Source organism: Gopherus evgoodei, chromosome 20 (assembly GCF_007399415.2).
Source record: "Gopherus evgoodei ecotype Sinaloan lineage chromosome 20, rGopEvg1_v1.p, whole genome shotgun sequence".
NCBI classification, from domain to species: Eukaryota; Metazoa; Chordata; order Testudines; family Testudinidae; genus Gopherus; species Gopherus evgoodei.
Window position 1 is genome coordinate 6,929,777 of NC_044341.1, and position 27,052 is coordinate 6,956,828.

At 43.6% G+C, this 27,052-nt stretch overlaps 3 protein-coding genes across 5 annotated transcripts in view; 1 reads left to right on the top strand and 2 right to left on the bottom strand.

Moving 5' to 3' along the window:
- Positions 1 to 701: 701 nt before the first annotated feature.
- On the bottom strand, positions 702 to 1,876 carry LOC115637684 (oligodendrocyte transcription factor 2-like). The gene has a single exon (XM_030539181.1). It carries the CDS (start codon positions 1,819 to 1,821, stop codon positions 1,189 to 1,191), a length of 633 nt encoding a protein of 210 aa, XP_030395041.1. The 5' UTR covers positions 1,822 to 1,876; the 3' UTR covers positions 702 to 1,188.
- ZBTB8B (zinc finger and BTB domain containing 8B) lies at positions 1,331 to 25,450 on the top strand. 3 transcript variants are annotated; one of them, XM_030539178.1, is made up of 4 exons: positions 1,331 to 1,359; positions 19,770 to 20,742; positions 23,242 to 23,420; positions 23,823 to 25,450. In XM_030539178.1, the coding sequence occupies exons 2-4, from the start codon at positions 19,794 to 19,796 to the stop codon at positions 24,132 to 24,134; spliced, it is 1,440 nt and encodes a 479-aa protein (XP_030395038.1). In that variant the 5' UTR covers positions 1,331 to 1,359; positions 19,770 to 19,793; the 3' UTR covers positions 24,135 to 25,450. The 3 variants fall into 3 exon arrangements, with proteins under 3 accessions (XP_030395038.1, XP_030395039.1, XP_030395037.1); XM_030539179.1 differs by lacking the exon at positions 1,331 to 1,359 and adding an exon at positions 17,322 to 17,351; XM_030539177.1 differs by lacking the exon at positions 1,331 to 1,359 and adding an exon at positions 18,006 to 18,065.
- The window catches only part of ZBTB8OS (zinc finger and BTB domain containing 8 opposite strand), a 71,718-nt gene continuing 65,986 nt past the window's right edge, over positions 21,321 to 27,052 (bottom strand). The window contains exon 7 of the mRNA XM_030539186.1: positions 21,321 to 21,343. Coding sequence (XP_030395046.1) covers positions 21,336 to 21,343 — 8 coding nt within the window. The 3' untranslated portion in view covers positions 21,321 to 21,335. The remainder of the gene's footprint in view (positions 21,344 to 27,052) is intronic.

The window sequence follows — 27,052 nt, forward strand, 5'->3', positions numbered from 1 at the left end:
CAGCTATTATAAGCAATCATGGCGTTAAAGCATTGAGTAGATCCTTCAGGACTGTTTAAATTAAATCTAATATACATTCCCAAGGCTTTTCTATGGGAAACTTTGGGCTACTTGGTTTCACTTTCTTCCAAACCATTCTGCTCTTTTTCTCTCCTATCCCAGCCTATTCTTCCCCTGCCCCCACATTCTCCTCTCCCTCAATGAAACGTTTTCTCTAAGTTCTCCCAGCCCAAATGAAACTAAGGAACTTTCAAAATAGGAGACCAGTTTGCCAAATCCATTGAGTAAGATGACCTATGTTTATTATCAGTAAAAATGAAACTCCAGGTACCATGCATCACATCAGCTACTCAAGAAAGGCAAAGCTACATGTCACAATGGAACTGGCACCTGAATCAAACTCTTCTCTCACCAGCCTTGGGAAGTGTCTTAGGATTCCTGCTGCCGGCAAAGCAGGGGGAGAGAGACACTGTGATCAAACAAGGGATGAAAAACGAACAAGGAGGTTTGGCTACAGAGCATGTACTCCTAGAGCAGGGGGTCTCAGAGTTTTGTACTGGTGCCCCCTTTTCACACAGCAAGCCTCTGAGTTCGACCCACCCGTAGACATTACAAACACTCTTTTATATATTTAACACCATTATAAATGCTGGAGGCAAAGCGGGATTTGAGGTGGAGGCTGACAGCTCCACCATGTAATAACCTCATGACCCCCTGAAGGGTCCGGAGCCCCAGTCTGAGAACCCCTGTCCTGGAGTCTTGTGGGGATAAGTGTCCGGAGCCCCAGTTTGAGAACCCCTGTCCTGGAGTCTTGTGGGGATAAGTGTCCGGAGCCCCAGTCTGAGAACCCCTGTCCTGGAGTCTTGTGGGGATAAGTGTCCGGAGCCCCAGTTTGAGAACCCCTGTCCTGGAGTCTTGTGGGGATAAGTGTCCGGAGCCCCAGTCTGAGAACCCCTGTCCTGGAGTCTTGTGGGGATAAGTGTCCGGAGCCCCAGTTTTGAGAACCCCTGTCCTGGAGTCTTGTGGGGATAAGTGTCAGTTACATGGTCAGTCGGAGACTGGCGCGGTTTGTAACCGCAGGACAGAGCTAGCCCCCTCTCCTTGTCAGAGCAGTAGCAGTCCTGCAGCGCTGACCCTGTGACAGCCATTGCGCTGGGTCTCGTGTGTGGCCAGGGCAAGTCTCCGGCTTCACTTGCTCGCCCTTGGGCAGGCCGGGGCGGCTGCCGTTCCTGGCAGCTCCTGGGGCCCGGCCTGGCAGAAGGAGCAGAGGCAGGGCGAGCCGGAGGAGTGCCTGTAAAAGGGGCCCAGCGGCCCCGCTGCCGTGCGGGGAGGCTCTGGCGGAGCCGCTCGGAAGCCCAGGTACCCAGGCGCGGCTGCCAGGGAGCAGGCGGAGGGAGAGGCGGGCACGGGGCGGACCCGAGCCAGCGGGTGGAGCTCGCTCAGCAGCCGCCGCATGTCCTGCAGGGAGCTGCTCAGCGCGAGGATGTAGCTGCGGGCCAGCAGCAGCGTGGCGAGCTTGGAGAGCTTGCGCACCGCGGGGCCCTGCGCGTAGGGCATCACGGCCCGCAGGCCGTCCAGCGCCTGGTTCAGGTCGTGCATCCGCCTGCGCTCGCGGCTGTTCACCTTCAGCCGCTGCTCCTGCTGCTGTTGGTCCGACTGCGCCTTCCTGCCGCCCCGCAGCTTCCCCCCGGCCCCGCCGGGCCCCTGCTGGGGAGCCGCTGGCTCGCGGCAGAAGGCTTCAAACAGGAGCTGGGGGCTGCCCGCTGCCTCCGGCTCCGGGGACGAGGCTCTGCTGGATGTGGAGGCCACATCGGAATCCATGGGGCAGCCAGAGGTGCCTGCCGCCTGCTTCCCCCCGGCAGCCCCGGGGTGGGACTCGCCACTGCTGGGGGGCGAGTGCGCTGGGTCGGAGACAAACTTCCCGTCCCCCTCGTTGGCTGGGCGAGTGTCGTGGGCTCCCTGCAGGGCCGGTTATTTATACAGCCCCCGTCACAAAGGGAACAATGACGCCCAATCACCAAAGAGATTCTTCCCCCAAGGCGGCTACCGGGCCGCCACTTTCCCCCGTTACCACCCTTGCTGCTGACTCTGCAGCGGAGGGGTCTGATCCGCCCCTACCACGGAGCATGCAGCGGGCAGAGCGCGACCAGCGGCAGCGAGGTCTCTGCCCCTTGTCCTCCTCGTCCTCCAGCCCTAGGGACCCTGAGAAACCACCCCCTGGATCCCTCGCACACACATTCCCCTCCACCTGTGGACCCAGTCACAGCGGACTATGGCCCAGAGTCTGCACTAGGGCCTGGAAGGTCTTTTGTCAAGTGAGCAGGGATAATAGGGCAAGGGGCAGGCTGAGAGCTCACAAAGTGTCTGGGGAAGGCCTGGTGGGCATAGGACAAGGGTATCTTGGTCCTGAAACATGGGCCAGAGCCTCAGAGGGTGGGTGCAGGCCCGTTGACTTCAGGGAGGTAGGGCACTTTACCCCAGCTGGGGACCTGGCCCACTGTTTGCAGGAAAGCAGAGCAGGGGTCTTCATTGTTTCCTCTAAACTGCACAGTTCTTCACCACAGAGAATCGCCCCTGGCAATCGCCTAGGGCGCCAGGATTATTGGTGGGCGGCGTTTTGCTGGAGGGGGCAGCAGGCGGCTCCGGTGGACCTACTGCAATCATGCCTGCGGACAGTCGGCTGCTCGCGCGGGCTCCGGTGGACCTCCCGCAGGCACGACTGTGGCAGCTCCACCAGAGCTGCGGGACCACCGCGCGGGGCGCCGAAATTGCCGTGCGCCTAGGGCGCTAAAACCCCTAGCGCCGGTCCTGGGTAGGGGTGCACCTGAAGAGGATGGCTGTGCAGAATCAGGAAAGCAGAGGCATCCTGCACCTGGGACTGTCACGGCACCATGGTGTCCTCATTGCCTGAGGCAATATCTGTTACTGGACCAACTTCTGCTGGTGAAAGAGACAAGCTTTCAAGCTAGATAGAGCTAGAGAGCTTCTCTTCGGGTCTGGGAAAGATAATCAGTGTCACAACTAAATACAAGGTGGAACAGATTGTTAAGCATTTGAGGTTAACACATGTTGCAAGAGACCATGCCAGATGAAATGGGCAGTTAACAATCACTTAACAACCTGTTCCACCTCCTGACACTCTGATTACCTTTCCCAGACCTAAAGACAAGCTCTGTGTAGCTCAAAAGTGTGTCTCTTTTACTAGCAAAAATTGGTCTGAAAACAATACTGCCTCACCCACCTTGTCTCTCTCATGTCCTGGGGCGAACAGGGCAACAACAACCGCTGCCAAAACTGGTTTGTTATGTCTCACATTCCTGCTATCTACTCTCACTCCCCTTGGCTTGGGCTGTAGAATGCAGCAGTATCTGTCCTGCTGTTGAAATGTACAGGAATACATCACTGGGGTACACCCTATTTTCTTATTGAGCTTGCAATGAAGGGAAAGTAATTCACTCATAAATGGGTTTGTTGGAGTCCCTCCATGCAATACAGACAAGGGACAGTCAAGATGGGTCTCAGTATCATCTGGGAAAGTAAGGGAATCTCGTAATGTTTATTGTTTTGGAAAGAATAAACCACCCACATGAAGTAGATATGTGTTTCATAGTTTCATAGATTTTAGGACTGGAAGGGACCTTGAGAGGTCATTGAGTCTAGTCCCCTGCCCTCATGACAGGACCAAATACTGTCTAGACCATCCCAGATAGACATTTATCTAACCTACTCTTAAATATCTCCAGAGCTGGAGATTCCACAGCCTCCCTAGGTGTTAGAACAGACACCTCTCCCCGCCCAACCCCCTTCTCATTATTATTTAAATTACAGTATCACCTAGAGGCCCCATTGTGATAGGCACTTTACATAGAGTAGGAAGGAAAATAGGCACAGAGGCTTACCCAAGATCAGACAGCAGAACCAGGAACAGAACCCATGTTTCTTCCACTAGACCATTTGGCTGCTTTTCCTTTGCTGAAAGGTTCACTTTGCCAAGTTCAATAGGTTTTGAGTTTTGTGAAGAAAAAAAAATTTACAAACATTTTACAAGAGAAAACCTGTTTTTACCCTTAGGTCAACATCTGAGGTTGGAAAGCAATTGGGGACCTGTGTGAAACGAAGTTCAGTTCAGGTTGTCAGTTCAGTTCTTAGTGAACAGGTGTCCACATCACAAAAATGTCCACAGTATCTGTCACTAATTCAGATCTTAGTTGGCAGCGTCAGTAGAAAGTGCAAGGAATGAATGGCGATGGAGACAGAAGTCCTTTCTACCCCTTGGAGTGGTCCTCCTAGTTGCGTCCCATTAGCTGGGCCATGTGGGGAAGTTTGCACAGGGTTAAACCTTTCTGTGAATTAATAGAAAACTTCAGTCTCCAGGGCTTTCAAAGCAGCAGCTTCTATAATCAATTAATTCAGATGAATGAATGAATGAATGTAGTTATGACCACAAAAAGTGATGGCAAAAGCAATGGCAACTTTGTGCTCCATTGTTTTCCCACTGGATCAAATTCAATTACTTTACAAGTCAACAACAAATCTTACTAGTTGCCATAACTTAAAGTGTTGCCTGGTCTCTGAAAATCAGTCTGGGCTCCTTTGGCTTTGAACATCATCATCAAGTGGAACCAACACTAATGATTCTGTAATAGGAATCCAGCTACCACTTTGGCTGATGTTGCAGGAAGGAGACCAGAATTCATCTTATTCTTTGGCAACAATGGTATACTGGCTCTGGAGTGCTGAAGACAATAAAATCATCTTATTGGTACACTAAACATATCAGGGTCATGTTTTATATTAAGGATCTGTTTAAAAAAAGAGTTAATAAATGGTTCATAGATGTTTTAATACATCATTAATCAATTATTGGAGTGTTCAACATATCAATGTTACTAATAACCATGGTTTAAAACAATCTCTAATATCTTTACTGATGTGCTTATAACCATGTGTAAAACGTACCACTCATGTTTTCAATGTGCTTATAACATCTATTAATCATTTATTAACCCTTAGTAAGCTATTTATAAATGGAATCATACTACAAAGTGTGACCCATATATGACGTGAATAACAGACAGGGAGCAGATCTGGCCAAGAACCAGGGGCCACTTTTACCCTTTTCTAAGTATCTCTGCACGTTCAGGCTCTTACAACTCCTCTTTAGGAATAATTTGGAAGATTTTAGTTTATTGGAAGAGGACATATTACACAGAAAGTAAATTATCTAAACCTTGTCCATTAAAAAACAAAACAACACAGATTTAGGGGCCCACCTTGCATGAAGCTTTGACTAAGAAAGGTAGCTAGAAGTTTTTAATCCTATATCTCTCTATTTATGTCAAGCCTTTGTCCTGAGTTCAGTCAGAACTAGTAAGGTCATAGGATTGTCAGTGATAAACCAGAGATTAGCTTGTTGCTGAGTCTCACTTTGAACACCGTGAGCTTAGATCCTTCCTAAACCGAAAACAAAATGGGCCAAATTCATCCCTGATGTAATTCACTTCACTTCATTGGGTGACACCAAAGATAAAACGGGACCACAGATTTCTATTTTATTCTTGCAAAGTCTATTAGGAAGAAGTTTGCCAGCACAGTTTTTCTGGGTATCCCCGTTAAATACATGACCTACACAAATACAAAGATCTTTGTGCTTTTGGGCTGCTGACAAAAGACTTTATTGGCCCTCTTGGAAGCAGTCATTAGTATATAAAGAGAAATTTCATGGTTATTTAGAAGTTGAATTTCTCTCCTTTCAAAGGTTTTATTCCTCACTTTCATTTTGATTCGTAATGACTAAACTTGGTTTACAGGTGGGGATTCTGAAAGCCCAGGGTGTATTTCACACAGCTGTTTTGTGGGCATGTGACATATGGAGTGATATACAAGCCTAGTTAAGGTATATAACAAAAAAACCACGATCAGACAAGTAACAAAATAAAGCAAAGATTCTGAAAGCTGAACATATTAAAAGGCTACACTGATAATTCAAAATGTATTTCAAATCCATTCTTCACTCCCAGGTAAGGATCCCAAGAAAAGCTGATAGAACAGATCAAAATGAAAGGCAATCTCATGAGTGCAGGGGAACCAGCTGATGTGATTTTGGGGTGTATATTAATTGGGTAGTATCCCTTTAATTAGTTTATGAGCCATCCATGGCCCACTAAATCCTTACTTTTCAAATGAGGCCTCCAGCAAGAGGGCCAATCACTGCTAAATGTGTTGGTAATTTTTGTGATGTGGACACCTGTCCACTGGTAACTGGACTGAAGCCACCAACTCGTTTCATACAGGTCACTGGATAGTAATTCAATGATAACTTGAAATCACTACTGACCGAGGCTGTATGTGAACCAGGGACATAATGAATGCAAAACTCTATATACCACTTCTAAAACCCAGAGTTATTCAGTTCTTAGATACCTTTTAGACTTTTAATGCGTAGCTTTGAGGACACTTTCTGGTTACACTTCTTATAGAAAACCCACTTAGATATATCTGTATTTATTAAGTGCTGTTTTTCAGTAAATATAAAACAATCAGGAATTATCAATGGAGCTATTAGTTACATTTTGAAAATAGACAATGAAAAAGAAGGAAATGTAGTCTGTAAAATATTTAAAGTGAAGCCTTTCTCTCCAGTTATGTCTTTCATGGATTCATTCCATAGAGGAGACTTAGCTTCCATAGATGAAGAATGTCAGTCAGTTCTGTGGTGCTGATATAAGGAGAAAGTCAGAATAGAGGGTCTGATTCTGCACCTCTTATTCATGTTGACTAGTCTCACGTAAGTAAGACCTACTTGCTCAAGTAAGAACTATTCTGCATAATTAGAAGTTGCAGAATCAGGCACATAATGAGCAAAGTGTTTTGTTTCATGTGGCCTTTGACAAAGGGAGCTGAGTTATTGCTCCAGATTAAGCTCTCCAAACTGCCTGGATATACGCCTCCCAACTCCTTCCTCTCTGGCCTCATTCTTTCATGTGTGTTCTTGTGCTTGGAGTCATCTTTCCTTTCAGCTCATTAACATCACTTGATCGCACTTGTCTTAGCAACCTGTGCACAATGAAATCAACACATCTGTGAGTTAAGGATCTTGGTTCTGACATCTGTCCTTTGTCATTCGTCATACTATGCCCATCATCCTCTGCATATCAGTGACCTAAGGTCATTCCTGTACAAACATGGTGTGTTGGTGGTCAACCATACTTTTGTTAAACAATTAACTCTAGCAACTGTAGAGTGCACAGAGTTGTCCACAGACAGTCAGTGTATGCTGCTTTACGCTTACAGCTCTGAGAGATCCTCCTGGTGTTGCAGAGACAAGAGATTCCAGGCCATATGAAATCCCAACTCTGGACAATAGTGGAATGGAGTCATACAGGAGATAAAATATCCCCTTCAAAATACATTAAAACAATTCTGGAAACTTCGAACCATGAAGAATGTCTAATTACATTATATTTAGTTGAAAGTGAACTTTCCAAGTGTAGGTGGAGGTAGGAGAATAAACCTTGTCCAATTCTATAACATAGCTCCTCTGGTAGGATCTGAAGGGATTCTTGGCTCGTTCTCATTGTCCAACAACAATATTAGGACCTTTGGGGAAGAACAGGGCATAAAGATGGGAGAATGGTGGGAATCCTCAGAGCTCCCATCTAGGGACCACTCCAAACCCTCTGCTTTCTAAAAGATCTCAGAATCTTGTGAAACAAGAATGAGAGGACTCTGGATGTTGCAGTGTCAGGGACTATAAGGCAGAAACTAACCTATTATATGATTTCATCTTAGTCCTGCCTTGAGTGCAGGGGACTGGACTAGAAGAACTCTCCAGGTCCCTTCCAGTCCTACAATTCTCTGATTCCTAACATACTAACAGTTGTATTTCCAACAGCATGTAGCTGTTGGCATTGAGACCCCGTGCCTGAAGATGTGCTCAACAGAGTTGGGGCTGGCATTACCCTTGAGGATAGTGGGTAGAAGAACTATGTTCTCTGCTAGAATTAAATTAGGTGAATTTACTCCAGACGCAATCTGGAATTTCCCCTTGACTCCCTTTGAACAGAGAGGTAATGAATTGTAACATTCACTCAGGTCAGGTAGATGAGCCCTTTTGATTGCACTCTCCGAAAGATCTCAGAATCTAATGAACCAAGACTGAGCGGACTGTAGATGTTGCAGTGTCAGGGACTAAAAGGCAGAAACTAACCTATTATATTATTTCAACCCTCATTCTTTTACTCTTGCTGCCCTGCAGGGGATCCTTCCCCCTGGTATTGAGATGTAAATACAAAATTAACAACTACAATAAATGTCTGCCCCACATTCACCCTTGATCCAGCCACTACAGCTTAGAGATGGCTGGTATAAACCTTCATCTACCCATAAAAAAGTGACAACAGATTGTTCTTCAGCCCTTATTACTACAGGAAGACTTGTATGTAAAGGTGGGGTTTTCGTTGTGCTATGAAAGGAGTCAAGCAAGGGCTCATTCTGATCTCTTGTGGCAATGAATTCCACAGCAGAGGAAACCACTGCTCAAATTATTCTGTTCTCAGCTCCTGAAAGTTTCACTCTGGCTTCCAGAGAAACAGTGACAAAACATGTGGGAATGAGCACTGGGCCATTAGAGTTGCTTCCATTTTCTTTTTTTTAGAACAGTAACAATTTCCATGTTTTAGTTCATTTGAGCAAGTTTAGTGTCTGTGAAAGATGTGAGAGACTCCAGGAGACTTAATTTCTCTGTCCACAGAACTGGTGCAGCAAAGGCAGCAGCAGTGCAATCTTCCTCATGGTAGCCACATCAATGTGCCTCAACTTTGACCTGCAGAGCTCAACTCTGGGGTCAGAATAAGATATTAGTTCAGTTTCCATCCCCATTCAATTCTTGGCCACTCTGCTGAACCTAACAATAATCGTTACTGATAGCAATTTTGATGGTGGTTCTGTGATGTGGATATTCTTCCCCTTGGAACAGGACTCAGAATACCAAATCATTTCTGGTTGTTTTGGGATCCCTGTGGAGGGAAGCCTGTTACTGAACATGTGCCAAAAGAATTGTGCTGTTTATGTTGCTGGCTTGGCATCTCTGCTCTTCTCCAGAAGATCCTCCTCAGAGACTAGGCGTTCTGTAGCAGTGTGAAGGAACAACTCTTTCATTTCTACAAAACAAGCAAAATGAAATGCTTCAAAAATAATCTCTTTTTTCACTAAATCCTGCCTGGGGCCTAACCCAACCTGTTACATGCTGGAGTAAGAACTGAAATTTCCAAGTAGTTCACAGACTAGGCTTCATATGTGCGTTTTGCTGCCAAGAGACGAGGTTAAGTGTTGCATGGGTATTCTGAATCAGGCTGCCAGTTAACAACCAAAGAAGAGGGCTTTATTGGACTAACTTCAACAACAGAAGTTAGTCCAATAAAGGACACTCCCTCACTCACCCGGCCTCTCTAGTTAACATGACAACCATAGTGCCCTCACCGTTTGGGGAAATGGAGCCAGATACTCCAGTGGTTCCCAGTTCATTGCGAGTGAGGACTGAAGAGGGAAATTAACAAAAGGAAACACAAATGAGAAATTCCTTAAAACTAGCCCAACTGTGGATGAAGTAGTTAATGAGCTCTGTATCAGGCTCATTGGCTGTATCAGGCTAACAAAGACCTTGTATTCCCTGATGGCTGCTGCTGTAAACTGGCTGGCTGCTGTCAAACGCTGAATGAAGACATCCGACTCCCTGCTGCGTGTCCCCTTCTGGCATATACTCTTTCTTTTAAATCAAACACAACCAGGAGAACAGGGTAACTCTTGCAAAGAAAGTCAAGCAAGAGGCATGTAATGGCTGGAGAAGGGGCTGGTGTCACTTTTCCTGCCAACACAAGGAGGTTCTGGGGCAAGAAATAGATTAACAATTCTTTAACCAACTGGCCTACCACAATTAGCTTTTGTTAGGGCAATTCCGACCTGTTTTGTGGGGAAAGAACTCCCCATTTATTGTCAGACATCCTTATTACTGTTTTGCAGTAAAATAGCCTTTCCATTTTAAGTGGCCTCATGGCTTGCCTATAAAATTAGCATTTCTGTGGGGCTCAGTTTCTCACTTTGCAAATCTCTTCTTTCCTCTCCCTTGTAACACTTTACTGCACTTTGCCAAGGGAGGATCAGATTCAGAGCTAGGGAAAAGTGACCCTGAGATAAATGGATCTGATGAGGAAAGATATATTTTAACTGATTTTGGAGACACATCGACTTCCGATATCCATGAATGAGGCATCCTTAAAATGTCTGCCATCATCTCATGATCATTCTGCCTAATGACTTTTAGCGTACTCCTGAAGAGCAATTTTTTGCCTTTGGACTCCGCCGTACTTAAAATGCATATAATATGATCAAAACCAAGAGAGCTATAAAGGATGTATCCCTTTGCTACTCCATGCAAAAATTACTCAGTTTAGACACTGGCCCAGGCATGTATGACTGCCTTGTTCTACATACTCTTCATATTTTGCTTTATTTTGTTAATGTACAGGTTGATTCTCTTATTCAAGAAACTATTCTGTCCTCATACCATGGTGCCACTGTTGTAGCATGGCCAGAGAAGAGTAGAACTGAGCATTAGAAGATACACAGAAAATGAAGGTGTGATTGCAGCACTGGTAGCATACCATGTAATCTAGCTAGCACAGGGAACCATAGTAGCAAAGCTAACCCACCCCCAGCAAAGTCGGTGCAGACTAGCAACCTGAGAACATGCCCCGGAGGCCTGTATTGGGGTAGCTGGCCCATGCTGAAGCCAGGGCCGCCATGGCTTCACTACTATTGTTACCCACATTAGGTAGATTAAAGCTAGTACGGGTATACTAACTCTGCTACAATCACACCTCCATTTCCTGTGTAGACATACCCTAAGTTACAGGACAAAAAGATGCAGTTTGGGAGTGGCAGAGAGAGATCAGTGGTAGTAGCTCTCCCATAGTGTCCCTCGCTTGCAGAGCTACATTGATTTAAAAGTATTTGCTCACCCTGTGAATCAGGGACTTCTGCCCCAACACAAAGCAGTGTTTGAAAAGAATAGAAAAGAGCACCTGTGGTGGAGTGTTGAAAATCTTGATGCTGTTTTCATGATTTTAAACTATTTTTAAATATATGCTGTAGAAAAGGGAAAGGAATAAAATAATGTCTGATGTATAGAAAATGTTTTTCATCCTGAAGAATCGCAAAGCTTTTTAAAAATCAAATTACATAGGGATCACTTCACCCATCAAATGCAGTCACTTCTGGAGTGGAACTTTGCAGCTGTTTAACAGCACAGAGCAACACTACCTGACAATTTAAGCCAGCAAGTGAAGAACACTATCCAACTAATATTGTAGGGAGATTTAAGTAGGGAAATTGTACAGTAGAGATCCAGGACAAGATCCTCAACTGATGTAACTTGTCACATCTCCACTGGCTTCAACAGAGTTATGTAAATTTACACCAACTGAGGATTGACCCCCAAACTTGCATTTGATGAGGACACCGTGCTTAACACCTCTTCTCTTGCAAAAATGAAATGGAATTTTAATAATAAATAGTAATTTTCTTAACCATACACAGTCAGGAACTCAGTTTTTTTGCTTCTCATCTGAAATAAGGCATTTCCAACAATGGAGTACCCACTAGCACCAGGCTAAAGGTTTCATTCCGTATTGACTCAGTGCTTGATTCTGCATTGCTGTCTTTGGAATTTAGGGTGCACAAATAATGCAGAACTGAACCCTAAGTACAAAGAGTGCCACTTACTAAATCACTAAATCTGTTTCTTGGAGCACCATGGCTGGATTTTCCTTCGAAATCTCTCATCCAAATACTGACCAGCCCTAAATGTACTTTGCTTGTGAGATCTGACAAGATCAAAATAAAATGATACATATGCAAGTATCTTTCACCTTTGTTGCTAGCATGGATCTATAGTATATGTTGCTTGGGCTTGTAATTAGTAAAGTGTAAAAATGTTTCCTACTGCATGAGTGAACCCATCTTTCATAAATCCAGGGGTGCTTTTGAAATGTTAAAATATATTGCAGTGATTGCACCGCCACCAAGAGTGTTAATCTGATGGAAACTGTCTTCTCTAGGGGTATAATCAGCCAGTGAAAATTTAATCTGATGCTGTAATGTCTGTAATGTGATAGCCTGGTGGAGTGCCTTAGGGGGAGGAAGGGCAGAGTTTCTATGCCACTAGACACAAGTGAAATTATCTCCTGCCTGTGTGTACAAATATATGTATCCCTCTTAATAAGCACATTTATTATTTTTCTTCCAGACTCTCTTAGTAACTCTTACTGCAAAACCAAAACATACCAATTAATGTATTTTTAATAGAATGGAGCATAAAGCATATAGAGCCTGTAATTTTACTGAGGATTCCTAAAGACATAATAAATAGCAATATTATTTGAATCAAAGCTCCTTGATAGAATTAAAGCTTTTATATTGTAGTTTTAGAATATATGTTTATTTTATATTACAAGAAATGTTTAGAAATTGGAGATGGTAACAGTTTTCAAAGCAGTTATATGTGGTCAGATAGTGTTGGGAATATTAAAATAAATTTAAGTCAATGATGAGTTATTAGCAGGTAGAGTTGAAAGGTTATTAAGAGGTCATAGAAGGTCACAGACCGATTCATTCTAATTGCAGTGTTGAGCATGCAGATTTTCACAGGAGAGAAAGTTTTGATGTTCTTTTCCATTATAGTTCTAAACGAAGCTAGTTAATGTACCACTCTGCCATGCTGGGAGAGGATGATTGTTAATAACTAACACACAGAGCACAGGAAGAATAATCATCTAGACTAGAGACAGGCTGAGCACATCAGCATTAGAATAGACACAGTGGGTACTAGCAAGATAGTTAATATAGAAGAGGGAGAAAAGAATCCAAACTTTTTGTATTAGAATGATCCTGTAAGTAGGAAAGAATTTAAGTATGATGGAAGCTATTCCATATATAAACCAATTAACATTTGCCCTCAGATTGGTTCGTGAGTGCTCCAAAACCTTTTAGGACAATAATCTCCCACCCCATTATCAGATTTCCAGGATAATTATATGATTTTTCAGAGAAGAATTTTCCATGTGAAGCTCTCAAACAACGAGTCTGTTTGTCCTGAATGACCACCCAGAAACAATGCCTCCTGGGTCAGAAGGAAGGCTGACTGGTTTGGGGGCAGTGAGTCTGCTTTTATGGAATGCAGACTGCCAGCACAGTAAAACCGAGGAGGTGCTCAGACTCTGAAAATCTGGTGTCTAACAACTTTAAAGACCATAATTCTAGTCGGCTGCACTTTATCTGGTAGTCTTCTTTTTGGACAATGGGTATTCTGTACCTTGCCTAAGGTGAAGATTAATAGGGATCCAGCTTTGTTGTAATATTACAGACCTAAGATTTATGCTGCATGGATTCACTTGGCTCCACTGATCAACTATTTTGCCACCTATCTTATGAATTTTCATCTGGCCTTCACGAGTATATGGCACATTTTACACTTCCCGAGACAGGATCACAGAGGAGTAAAGCTTTCTCCTTTACAAGCTCTATTTTCATAAAACTTTTTGTATTAAAAGCCATTGTATTTCTAAATAAAGGGTGTGTAATAACAGATTGGTAGTAAAGGAAAAACATATGAAAAGTAGCCAGAGTAAATAGTGGAAGGGTTAAGAATGCTGGTGCCTCATTTGGAAAGATTTTTTTGCAGAGCAGCAAGGGCTGAAGTCGCGACAGCACGCTTAGGTCTTTGTACATATAGACAGAAGATCAACAGCCGACAATATGAGTTATTGTGAACAGAAACCAGGACCTTCTATCTAGGTCCATAAGCTGCACCCATTACTGTGGTATTTAACCTTCTGCTTCCCAACAGACCTCTGTACAAAGCAGAGAAAGCTGATAAACATCTGAATAAGAGTCTGATACTATTTGGAGGCTTGGAGCCTGTTAATGATGTTCTTTAATTGGTAGGAGGTGTCACTGATTTCCCATTCAGACTGTAATTAACTATACAGGACAGATCCTCAAAACCAACCATTTGGAATGGTTGTTGCTAATGGGGCTGGGGCCTGTAGGGCCATCTTTGCACCGTCCTTATCTTCAGGTTGTTTGTCCCGTCCCAAGGAGGAATTTAGAGCAGCCTCAAGCCTACCAGCTGCAGCAATTGCGAACTGACCATTCCAGGGCACAGCAGTGCTCGGGCCACACCTCCATTTTCCCCAGCCTCACCTCTTATGCCAGGGTAAATCAGTTTAGCTGCTTTGATAGCTGCTTTGCATCCCCAGAACAGTGCAAAGCAGCACTGTGGGCCAGGATTTGGCCCACTACTTATTATTTGTATAGCAAATTGTTGGTATTTTATACATGAATAATAATAAAAACAAATAATGTGTTCATTAAAACCTGAACAGAAAATCAGTGGCTCTTCTTACCAGTCAAAATTGTGTCCAGTTTAGTCGTTGGCGAGATGAAGGATGGTTAAATTGTAGGGCTTCAGGGATGGCACTGTCTGGGATGAAGGTGTGTAAGAGACATTTGGCTTTCCAGGCAGAGAAGGAGGAAGCACAGAAGTAGATGCAACAATGCATTCTCTTTAGGCTGTTCATGGAGTGGTTATGCAGCCCAGAAGGTGCCTGCTTGCTTTCTCAACTTCAAGAGTGAATGCAGAATTTATAGGCAGCTAAAATGTGAACATTTTATAATTTTAAACAAATAAAAAGAAGACAAAAAAAGAGAGGGTCCCTGGAATCATTATGACCCCTACCCCTTCTTGAGGCACTGAGTTAGGGTGGGCCAGAGTCCTTGTTTTCCAACTTCTGAAAGGTATATAGAGATATTTCCTCCCCACAGGACATAATCTACAACCCAGGAAATGTAGGGACTGATCCTTCAGCTTACTCATGTAAATAGTCCCATTGAGACTACTCTAGCAAGTAAGGGTGCAGGATCAGTTCCTTAATTTTTAAATAATTAGGGAACTCAGACAGAACTACTTTATACAAAGAATAATATATTGAGTAAGTTACTGGCCAGAAAAAAAAAAAAGCAAAGAATACCATTTATTTTCAGAAGGGATATAAAACTTCATACTTCAATGCATAAGATGACCAATAATGGATAGTATTTAAGAAGAAACATCTCTGGATGGTTTATTCCATAAATGTCCCTGATGGAGTTTTTGCACCCTCCTCTGAAGCATCTGGTCACTGTCAGAGACAGGATACTGAACTAGTTGGTCCACTAGTCTGATTTGGTATGATAATTCCTATATTTCTGTGATTTGGGAAGGGTGGTTCATGAGAGTCGTATGTTTCAGAATCAAAGTGTTGATCATATGTATGAATCTATTCCTCTTTCACAAATAAATTAGTGCAAGTGAAGAAATACATAAAGAGATCTGAGGTTTTGACAAGTTTTTAATTATGCTGCATTAGGGTGACCAGATGTCCCAATTTTATAGGGACAGTCCTGATTTTTGGGTCTTTTTCTTATATAGGCTCCTATTACACAACCCCCCGGCCCCCACACCACCCTGTCCTGATTTTTCATATTTACTGTCTGGTCACCCTATGCTGCATCATCCCACTGCATACAAGGGACAATGGCCATGACCTTCAAAGCACATATGCAGTATTGTTGTAGTTGTGTTGGTCCCAGGATGTTAGAGACACAAGGTGGGTGAGGTAATATCTCTTACTGGACCAACTTTTGTTGGTGAGAGAGACAAGCTTTCAAGCTTGCACAATGCTCTTCTTCAGGTATGGGCAATATACTGAGTGACAGCTAAATACAAGGTGAAACCGATTATTTAGCATGTGACAGTACATTTCCCAGACCTAAAGAAAAGCTGGGTGTAAGCTCAAAAGCTTGTCTCTCACACCAACAGAAGTTGGTCCAATAAAAGACATTACCACACTCATCTTGTCCCTTCAAAGCACATGTACGTCAAGGATGTGTAGATAACTGCTGAAATCCTGGTGATCTTAGACAATATGTGCACGTCCTTGCCTCCCTGCATGCACTGCCCTCTGAAAATGGCAGCTGAGCTAGGTCACTTGCTGTTCTGCTATTGGTTCCCTGCCTGCTGCTGCTTGCTTCTGCTCTCTCCACCGGGATTTGGAGACCGCATAGGAGAATTTGAGCAACATTAACTTATGTGGCAAACAGTGATGTGATTTCTTACTCTTTGTCTGGGAAACATGCCATGTAGGAGCATCTGTTCCCTGCTTCATTTTCCTTTTCCCTCCGGCTTAGCAATGCTCCTTTTTCTTGCACAGTCCCAGAATACTATTTTCTTCATTGCTGAGTGACCAGAGTGTATTCTGCGAAGGGCATGCTGTTTAGGCATTGCTTATTAGTGAAGAGAGTTCACAATTCATCTTATAGCAAATTCATAAATTCACATATCTGCTTAGTGGAAATGAGGAGTGTACATAACTCTTGGTTATTAACTGAAGGGTAGATGAAGATGCAGGGAGGTGGGAATAAAGTAAAACAGCAAAGGGACGGTGGAGAAAGAGCTGAGGGACTGTGGAGAGGAAATGTGACGGGGAAGTGTGAGAAATAAGGGACTGGAGCAGGAGCAGGAAATTAGAGTCTGACAGGGAAGATGGGGAGTGGGATGAGGAATTTGGCAAGGACTAATACTGTAGGAGGGTATAGATTTGATAGGGAGAAAGAATTAGTGGACTACAAAAAGAACTAATATACTGAGGGACGTATGAAAACTGATGGTGAGGAGAAAAGTGATTATATATGGGGGTAGGGTTGCCAGGTGTCTGATTTTCGACCGGAACGCACGGTCAAAAAGGGACCCTGGTAGCTCCAGTTAGCACCACTGCTCGGGCTGTTAAAAGTGGGAGTAAGGCATGCTCCTTTCCTGCCGTGGCTCCACGCAGCTCCTTGAAGTGGCCGGCATGTCCCTGCAGTCCCTAGGCTCCGCTGCCCGGGGCTCTGGCGGTGATTTAAAAGGGCCCAGAGCTCTGGCCACTGTAGCAGTGGTGGCTGCGGCGGCCAGAAGCCCTGGGACCTTTTAAATTGCTGGTCCCTGGGCAGCTGCACCTTTCACCTGCCCCATTGGTGGCCGGTGTAACATCACTTTGAGCAACCCTCCCGTTTTCCGGGACACTGACACGGGGGGGGGGGGTCAAAAGGGGCGCAGCTGCGCTTTAATGTTGGCTGCGTATGGGCTGGTACTGGCTTCTTACTGGTACGCCATACAGGCCTGTATTGGCCTACTTTCACTCCTGCCTCAACCCAGGAGCCTGCACCCCCAGCTGGAGCCCTCGCCCTCGCCCTCTCCCACATCTCAGCCAGTGAAAGTGAGCGAGGGCCGGAGGGGGATGGAGTGAGTGGGGGCGGGCGTCAGAGAAGAGGCAGGGCAAGGATGCTCGGTTTGGTGCGATTAGAAAGGTGGCGACCCTATATGGGGTGGGGTGTGTGCAGGAGACAGCTGAAAGGTGGTGGTTCCGTGCAGAGGGACGCTGCACGCCCCCTCCGATGTATGGCAATAGTCCGGTCACGTCAGGTTTGGTGCCTGGCCGCCTTTGGGGCGCAGCCTCTGAGCCGCGAGGCGCTTCGGGCTCCCGGGGGGTGACAGACGGTCTGTGACTAGCACAGCAGGGAGGCGGAGGCCACTCGAAGGCACGTCCCAAACGGTACCGATCTCAGCCATTCCGCCGTCTCCCCTCCAACGCCGAGAGCTGGGGGGCTAAGCCCCGCTCCTGACCTGCCCCCAGCCCGGGAGAACGGGCCCCCGCGGTGCATGCCGGGATGTGTAGTCCCCGTCCCTGGCTCCTGCCCCGGAGAAGAGAGTCACAGCAGGCAACTCCAATCCTGGAGGCGGCCGAGGCGAAGGGCGCATGCTCCATTGGGTGCGGGCGGGTGCCGGGGAGGGCGCACACTACCTTGCTGGGAAGGGGGCACCGCCTCTTTGCCTATCCTGCCGCGGGGTTGGCGGGTTGTGCGGCGAGAAGGCGGGTCCGGCCCGGCGCGTGCGTCCGGTTCGGTAGCGCTGCGCAAGGGGCCGGGTAAAGGTGAGAGGGAGAATGGAGGTTTCTCCTTTTCATTCAGGAGGGGGCGGGAGCGCGGGTCGGTGCGGGGCGAAGCTTCTGCCGAGCCCGGGTTCGGGGTGCGGCTGAGCAGCATCCCCCCCGCCCCGCCCCGCCCCGCCAGCTGCCCTCTGCGCAGAGCTGGGGGAGGGGCTGCCCAGGGGCCCTAGCCCGTAGGGAGAGGGGCGGCAGGGCTCAGTCCCGGGGGCGGAGGGTGTCCTGTGGGGGAGGCGGCGGACCCGAGACAGTACTGACCCCGCGAAGTCTGACGGACTCCCCGTTCCTCTGGGGGGCTGCAGGGACTCGGCCCTGCTCAGCTGCCCGATGCGGGTTTGGTGTGCTGGGGTGGGGGGGCTGGCTCCCCTCCAGCACAATGGGCATTTCCCTTGCAACCAAGGGAGAGACCTGCTCAAAAGAACATACAAAATACGGTGCCAGGTCGTGCCCGTAGACTGATTGCCACGGGAGCGCCTGGCTAAAATGCAGGAGTGGGAGTAAAATGAGCCGGGCTCCTAGCTCTACCACAGACTTTCTCTGGGATGCTTAAGCTTAGTTCTTCAATTCCCCTGCCTGGAAAATGGGCATAGCGCTTCCAGTCCCACAGGAGCATTGTGAGACTTCAGGCTTGTAAAGTTCTCTGAAATTCTCAAGTGGAAAGCCTTAAATAAGTAAAATGTATTGTTGTTTTTAAGCCTTTCCAATTTTCATTAGTTTTTCTGCCAGCAGTGCTCCTGAGCAACCAACCTATGCCAGTTTCACCCTTGACTGCAAATATCAGAAAAACAATATCAGAAGGGTAGCCGTGTTAGTCTGGATCTGTAAAAGCAGCAAAGAATCCTGTGGCACCTTATAGACTAACAGACGTTTTGGAGCATGAGCTTTCGTGAGTGAATACCCGCTTTGTCGGATCCGATGGAGTGGGTATTCACCCACGAAAGCTCATGTTCCAAAACATCTGTTAGTCTATAAGGTGCCACAGGATTCTTTGCTGCTTTTACAGAAAAACAATAGTGTCTGATTTTTTTTTTTTAATAAAGAACAAGGGATTAATGTCAGCGGTGCACGTAATCTCATCCAATGAGACAACTAGTATATAAATAAAAAGGTGAACTTTGATAACTGTATCTTCAAAAACTTTTCTCAGGGCAGGTTATAATTTTACCCTGGAATCAGTTTTATTGAAAGCGTTATAAAAAGCAGATACCACCTTCGACTATCTGAAGTTTAGAATTGTCCTGACTCTTCGGAGTACTGTACACAATCACTGCATCTTTGCCATGTGTCTGTGATAGGTTGGCTGAGTTGGGATATAGGATACTAAATTTGTCAAGCTGGTATGTTGTCCACTAAGAAAGGACAGAGGCTGCTCTATTTAGATTGTAAGCTCTTTAGGGTATGGACCACCTTTTTGTTCTGTGTTTGTACAATGGGTTTCTGGTCCATGAGTAGGGCTCCTTGGTGCTGGGGTAATGCTAATAATAATTGGACTTGGACTATCGTGGTTGGAATGTTACAGTGACTTCAGATTTTAATTTTTCTCTCCAGAGTCTGAATATGACTATAGGCCAGGTTGTTGCGGGGTGGTGGTTGTTTTTGGAAGGAGGGAAAACAGTGATAGATTTTGATTTCTTCTTCCTTTGTGGAATCATTTCTGCTCTAATGTTCTCTCTTTATGTTTCTTCTTGTCAGTGATCAGAAGCAGCAATAGGAGAAATGGAGATGCAGTCATATTACACGAAACTCTTGGGAGAGCTCAATGAGCAAAGAAAGAGGGATTTTTTTTGTGACTGCAGTATTATTGTGGAAGGCAGGATCTTCAAAGCTCACAAGAACATTCTCTTTGCCAATAGTGGCTACTTCAGAGCCCTATTGATTCATTACATTCAAGACAGTGGGCGACACAGCACCGCTTCTTTGGACATTGTTACTTCAGAGGCCTTCTCCATCATCCTAGATTTCCTTTATTCAGGGAAGCTGGATCTTTGTGGAGAAAATGTTATTGAGGTCATGTCCGCAGCTAGCTACTTGCAGATGACTGATGTGGTCAATTTTTGCAAAACATACATCAGGTCATCGCTAGATATTTGCAGAAAAATAGAGAGAGAAGCGGCTTTCTATCAGGCTGATAGCGGAAGCTCTAGTTCTGTCAGAGAGGGCACTTCCTATGGTACAAAGAGCCAGTGCTCTGCCTCCGTCTCTTCTCTGCAAGAAAAGGAAAGGATTTCTGATTGTCAGAGAGATCCTCCCTGTGGTGAATGTAGCAGCTGCCACCCAATGGAACTTGTGGTGAGAGACCCTGTAAGCAGTGATTCTCCAGATGACATTAATTCTTCTCTGCCCAAAGGGGTAGTAGAACCAAAAGTAGAATTTGACTCTGATGAAGTGGAAGTAGAAGTGGGTGAACGACTACAGCAGTATCCAACTCCTTTATCTCTCGAGCAGATGGAAGAGGGGTTGCACAGTGGCCAGGCAATGGACTTGGCCTGCAATAACTATCATATGAAACAGTTCCTGGAGGCCCTGCTACGCAATAGTGCTGCTCAGAGAAAAGATGATGTGGTTCATCACTTTGTTCGTGGCTTTGAGAGTAGGCCAGAAGATGCAGGAGTGGCCATGAGTTCCATGATGGACATTCACAGCGACTGGTATGGTGAGGATACAGGTGAGATGAGAATTCCTTAGGCTGTAGATAATGTCTGTATAACAGATGAGGAAGCTGCTTATGTGTATAACTTTCTATGTTAATTGAACAGTGATTTTCATTCTTGTTCAGTATACTTCACAGGAAAATATTGCTGAATTTTATGCAACAGCAAAATAAACTATTGTTCTGGACTTCAAAAGAAAGCTGCACTCATTTTGCTCAGTGCAGCATTTGGAAGGTAAGTATTTCTGATCTAAAAACTTGTATTTGAAATAGGAATTTGGAGTCTAATGTTGGTGACCACCAGTTTACTAAATGGTAACATAATTTGAGACAACACTGGAGTGAAGGATGAATGTAAGAAGAACTTTGCCTCTTATAACTGTTAGTATTATGAAGAAGAGTTGTTAAGAATTCAGAAAGACAAACTGATAACCCCATGTTGGTTATGCTATAAACTCTTGAGAGGCAGAATATTAACTACGCTGCATATTTTCCCTCTAGAGGCAGACTTCCTTCTCCATTGCTGATCATCAGGGCTGCTGCTTTCACTAGCCCAAATACATGCTGGGATTTCTCAGCACCACTAGGAAGGCTATGTGGCAGCACCTTCAGGGACCTGAAGGAGAAAAAACTCATGTAAATATACACATTTTCTAAAATGGCCGTTAACAATATTGGGTCTTCATCTACTTGTAATAAAGATGGAAGACTATTTCTTTTCCCGAACACTGTCTCTGTTTACCTTTCAAAAACTGTCCTTTAAGGTGGGTTCTACTTGCTTGAAATACACCTCAGTTCTCATAGCCATTCATAAGTTGCCAAGTTAAAAAAAAATGATGTAGGCAATAGGAGTTATGCACAGAAATAGTGTGTGCTGTTGAAGGTAAAGCTGTGTTTAAGCCATCACTAGCTCAAGCACACAAGTGTATTCTTAAAGCCACTTAGAGTTCAGTGGGTCTGTAAGGAACTCTCACTGTGTAGTGAATCAGTGTTCAGCTGATAAAATCATTAAGTATTAGTCAGTTAGCATAACTGAAATAATATTTAATGGCAGTGTTCTGTTACAATAACATCTACTGCTTCCAAAATAATGTAGCATAGCAGACATCTAATAGGATAACATTATGTTCCATTGAGGGTTTTTCAAGTAAAACTCTTCAAATTGTTAATCTAGAATTAAAAGTGAAAATGCACATAAAACCTGATAAGTTTCTAGCAAATTCTACTAATTATTGATGATTTTTAACACTAGAAATGTGTATTTTAAACATGCATTCAGGGTTCTGTGTTTCTCTTACAAGAATTGGCGTCACTAGCACCTGAAGTAGAACAGAAAATTATTCTTTATGTTGGTTTAGGTTCTTGTGATGTATTCAGCTTTTTCAAGGGAGACACAGAATGCTGAACTCCAGTCCTGGTAGCTAAAGTTATGGAATGAGTCTCAGATATCTTGTTTTTGAAAGCGTGTGTGTGTGTGTATATATATATATGTGCATGTCTATACATGAATTATTAATGTAATTACTGATTTTGATATGTATTGAAAAAGATTTTAGTTAATCTTTGAGGCTCCAATACATTGAAGGACTATGTCTATGCATAACTTTAATCATGCACTTTAGTCCCATTGATTTCAGTGGGGTGCCTTAATGTTAAGGATGTGTTTAAAGTGCTTTCCTGAATCAGTGTATAAAGCAACAAGCACTTTTTAGTCTCTTAACATTGCCATCCAATCCTCGTCATGTTACAAAGGACATCTCTTGTCAGTCATATATTGGCTACTATGAACAAGCTCAGTAATGCCCATTTTTATTTAAAAATGTAATCTTCAAATACAATTCTCAATTTTTGCATCTTCTCACATGAATTTATTAATGTTTAATTGTATGTGTATATTCTGAATCTAGGCCTATTTTACTAGAAAAAATAAAACACAAACAGCAAATATATTCGAGATGGAAGATTCTTGTTAGTCCCAGGAGAGAGCCTACTAAAACTTGAATGGGGACAGAGGCATAAATTACCTCTGGGGATGGTCCCTCTATGTCTAAATTGCGGCCCATTATTATAGCATATTGGAAATCTTACACTGCTACTGCGTGTGCACTTTCCTGTGGCTAAATTAAAGACTTTAGTTTCCAGTGCGATTAATATGACACCTTTTTCAAAAATAAAGTGAAGATAACAAGAAACTTTCAATTGCTCGCATATTGAGCATAGTCTAGCAAATACATCACACCAGAAATCAATGTTGCCAATTTATTAAATGTATTTTAAAGCTGCCTGATTTTCAAGGGTGCTAAGCACCTGCAGCTCCATAAGCTTTAAAAAAAGAGACCACACAATTAAAAAAAAAAATATATATATATATATATATATATATCTCCAAGTGAGCCGAATACAAAGAAGAAAAATATGTAAGTATTCTGGCCCTAGTTTGCAGGCAAGGATTATAACAAGCAACCTAGCTAACTTTGTCAAATTGTCTAAAACATATCCTTTTCTTTTTAAAAGGTGATGTGTTAGTTGTGCCAATCAAGCTCCACAAATGCCCATTCTGTCCCTACACAGCTAAGCAGAAGGGAATACTAAAACGGCACATTCGCTCTCATACAGGCGAGAGACCCTACCCTTGTGAGACATGCGGCAAACGCTTCACCCGGCAGGAGCACCTTCGGAGTCATGCTCTAAGTGTAAGTTTGATGAAAGCAGATATCTGTCAGAAGCAGACTTAAAAATAAATGGTCAGCTCCTGTGTTCAGTGTTTCTCAGTCGTCATGCTGATCTGTGTAAATAATGTATATGTATCACGTTTTGACTTAAGGCTGTTCTAAAGTACAGTATAGAATGATTCTGCTCCCAATATGTAAGGTTAACTGGACAATGGTTAAGACTAAGAAATTGACATTTAATGTAATACAGCTATTTTAGTCCAAAACCTCTTAGAAAGATGATGTGATCATTTGCCGTGCAAGTTTGGTAAATGCTGCTGCATGTTTCATCTTGGAATATATGGAAGCAGCATCCCCAAAAAGGAATAAAACAACATGATAGGCCAGCCAATTTACAATGATGTTTTATTTCTCATTGATCAGGTGCACCGATCAAACAAGCCAATTATCTGCAAGGGTTGCAGAAGAACGTTCACAAGTAGCCTATCACAGGGATTACGGCGCTTTGGCTTGTGTGACAGCTGCACTTGTGTAACGACTACACATGAGGATTCAATGCCCATTAACCTCAGTCTGATGGAACCGTCATCAGAAGGTCAAGAAAAGGGTGATACAGACAATGATTGGCCTATATATGTCGAATCTGGTGAGGAAAATGATCCGGCTGATGATGATGATGCTGATGATAAGCAGGAGATCCATAGAAGCTTATCAGACCGAGAGGCACTTATGTAGTAACAAAAGGAGAGTTGGCAGATTTAAAGTGTCTCCCCTGTGATTGGTCATTCTACAGCAGAAAACTGTATATTTAACCAGTTTTGTGGAACTCTGTGTTTTTATTACTAAATTCCAGTTTTGATAGAACAGGTGGGAAGAACTGGATTTTGGAATTTTGAAATATTTTTCTAACTTTTCAGTGCTGTGCACTAGAATTCTGAGGGAATTTTCTGTCCTGGATAAGCAGAGGCTGTCTCCTTGCAATCACGTGTTGTGCTTCTGTACCCTGGCTCTGAGGGAAGGATAACATTATTTGCAGGTGAAGGATCATCATGATCATTTGATACTGAGTTTCCTTTCACAATGCTGCCATGGTCCCTCAATCCTGGTCTCAAGGGGGCCAACCATCATCTTTCTAGGAAGAGATGTGGAGAAAATAAATGTAGTTTTCATCCTTAACCTTGGACTTCTCTAAACTGTTTTGCAATCTCGTCCCTCTTATGCTAGGAAAGTCCTGCCTGAAACTGTAAATCCTAACTGTTTGTTTAATCTTAAAAGTTTAGAATAGGATTTAACCTGGAAACCACGGTAAATTACCAGGAGAACAAATATGTTGCAAAGGGAAGCATATTCAGTAGAGAATCTTCACAGATGTTTGTTCATGTATGTACTTAGAGAGCAAGCTTCTATTTTTGGGCAGTTTTCACTGCATTTCCATCCATGGAGAACAACAGAGCTTGGGCTGTGATTCTTCTGGTCTGTATTTAACGCCCATTAGACAGTAGTCCAGGCCTGAGAACTACACAAAACACTTATTCTGTGATCTAGTAAAATAGTGTCCGAAGTGCACTGGTCACTGAAGGAAGACTAAGTGCACTGCCCGCCTCTTTTCAACCATTTACAGTAGAAGTTATAACATAGCAATCTAGAAAAGTGGTTTCTTTAGTAGATTAAATAGTCAGATTTACTGTTGATCTAGCTGAAGTACAATTCCAAAGAAAAATCTGGACTACATATATAACATCATCCCTGCAAACTATTTTTGAAGAAGCCAGGTGAGACCCTTTGTAAAATTAGAGACTCCCTGTATGAAAACTTCCCTTTTCCTAATGACATTTTTCTTCTTATATAGTCAAAAATAGTCTGATGATTCCTGTGATGGTTTGTACCCTTTCATTGTTTTATGAATTCATCCAGGGACTGTCTCTTGTTAAAATTCCAACTTGGACCCTGCATTTTCCTTGTTGGACAGATACAAGTTGGCTTTTGAAGGAGGGGAGATTACTTTAGACTCATAGACTTTAAAGTCAGAAGTTATTTAATTTACCTGTTCAGTACCAAATTGCGGTAAACTATGAAATTAGCTGGGAAACTGTAAAGAGCTCTTGGGTAAGCTACTGCTAAACTTAAGGCTAAAGAAGTTACAATATTGAAGGATTCTGTGAAGTGAAGGTGCATACTGTACGTAGATAGTACTTTTTAACTTGTTTGTAAATGTTCAGTGAAAAGCATTGTATTTGGGCCTCACTTTCTGGATCAAGTGCTAGAACAGAAGATTGCAGACAGACATCACTGGGACAAGAAGATCTCAGTTAAAAAGACAGTTTTCCTTTCTTATGTTTTAAAGAAGACTTTACACTGAGCAAACATAAAATGGAACATTTTTATATAAAAAGCAGCTGATTTAACCAGTCATTTTCTGTATACCTTGTGCTATTATTTCACATATTGGATAAGAACATTCTGCCTCACAGTTCAGCTTCTTTATTTACTTCATCCTGTAGCAAGGCAATAATCCTGGTGTGATATCACAATCTACTTGTACAGAAGCGATTCTGATATCACAAATGTGGCATTATGACTTCATTGCAAGATCAAAGAGGATGACTAAAAATGAAACAAGCCTCTGTTTATCTTGAATTACTAGCAAAGTAGCAAAAAAAAAAAAAAAATCAGAGGTAAATAGAGTTGTTGGAAATGTCTCCCCAAAACTCGAAGTCTTACTTTAAGTGCTCTCTTTCTGGAAGATATTTCATTTCTTGCTGGGTTTTTCTGTAACTTAAATTGAGGGGAGCAACGTACCATTAAGAATAAGCTATTTGTATTTGTTTTCTAGTTTGTTACAAAACCTCTCCAGTAGTCCTTATTTCCTATTGTTTGTACATTGGAGTTGGTGTCTGAACAATCATGTCCTAGTTTCATCAGCAGAGCAGATTAGTATTAGGGCCAGATTTTCCAGAGAACTAAGCAACCACCAGCAGCTCCTATTTAAGCACCTGAATGAGTGTCTGGGTCTACAAAAGAGCCCTGGCCACTTCATTTAGGAGCTAAATGGGAACTGAGCTCTCCTGAACATCCAACTTCAATTTTGGGTGCTAAACAGTTTTGAAAATCTGGCCTATAGGGTGGGCTTCTAGATCACATAAGCACTTTTGAAAATCCTATCTATAATCCCATGGGGTGGTCTTTTTGATTACTTCTCTGTTTCTGCCCAGCCAACCCAGGTTCACAATGGTATTCTCTGATATCTGCTTATCAGATGAGCAAAGGACTTTGTGTAAGAACATTTGAAAAGGAGTCCTCATAGTTTTGACAACTGAGGACTTAGTTGCATAATGAAGGTGGGGTAGGAATGTAAATAGTCATCTTAACTTTTCATCAGCATGGCATCCTGATCTCTATGATCATTCTGGCAGAGAGGTGCCACTTCAGTGTAAATATTAGAGGCCACTAGACTTGGAATATTCATTGGATATGGTGCTGGATAGTGTGTTACAATGCATCTTTCTGGTGATTTAGCTTATCAGAGAAACACTGTAGAACTATGTTGAGGCATGTACTAGTGAACTCTGAAATTGTGAAGACCTTCAGAAGAGGAAGATCAGTGCTCTTGTGAAGGCATGTATGTGGTGGATTTAAGAGCTGTGGGAAATATT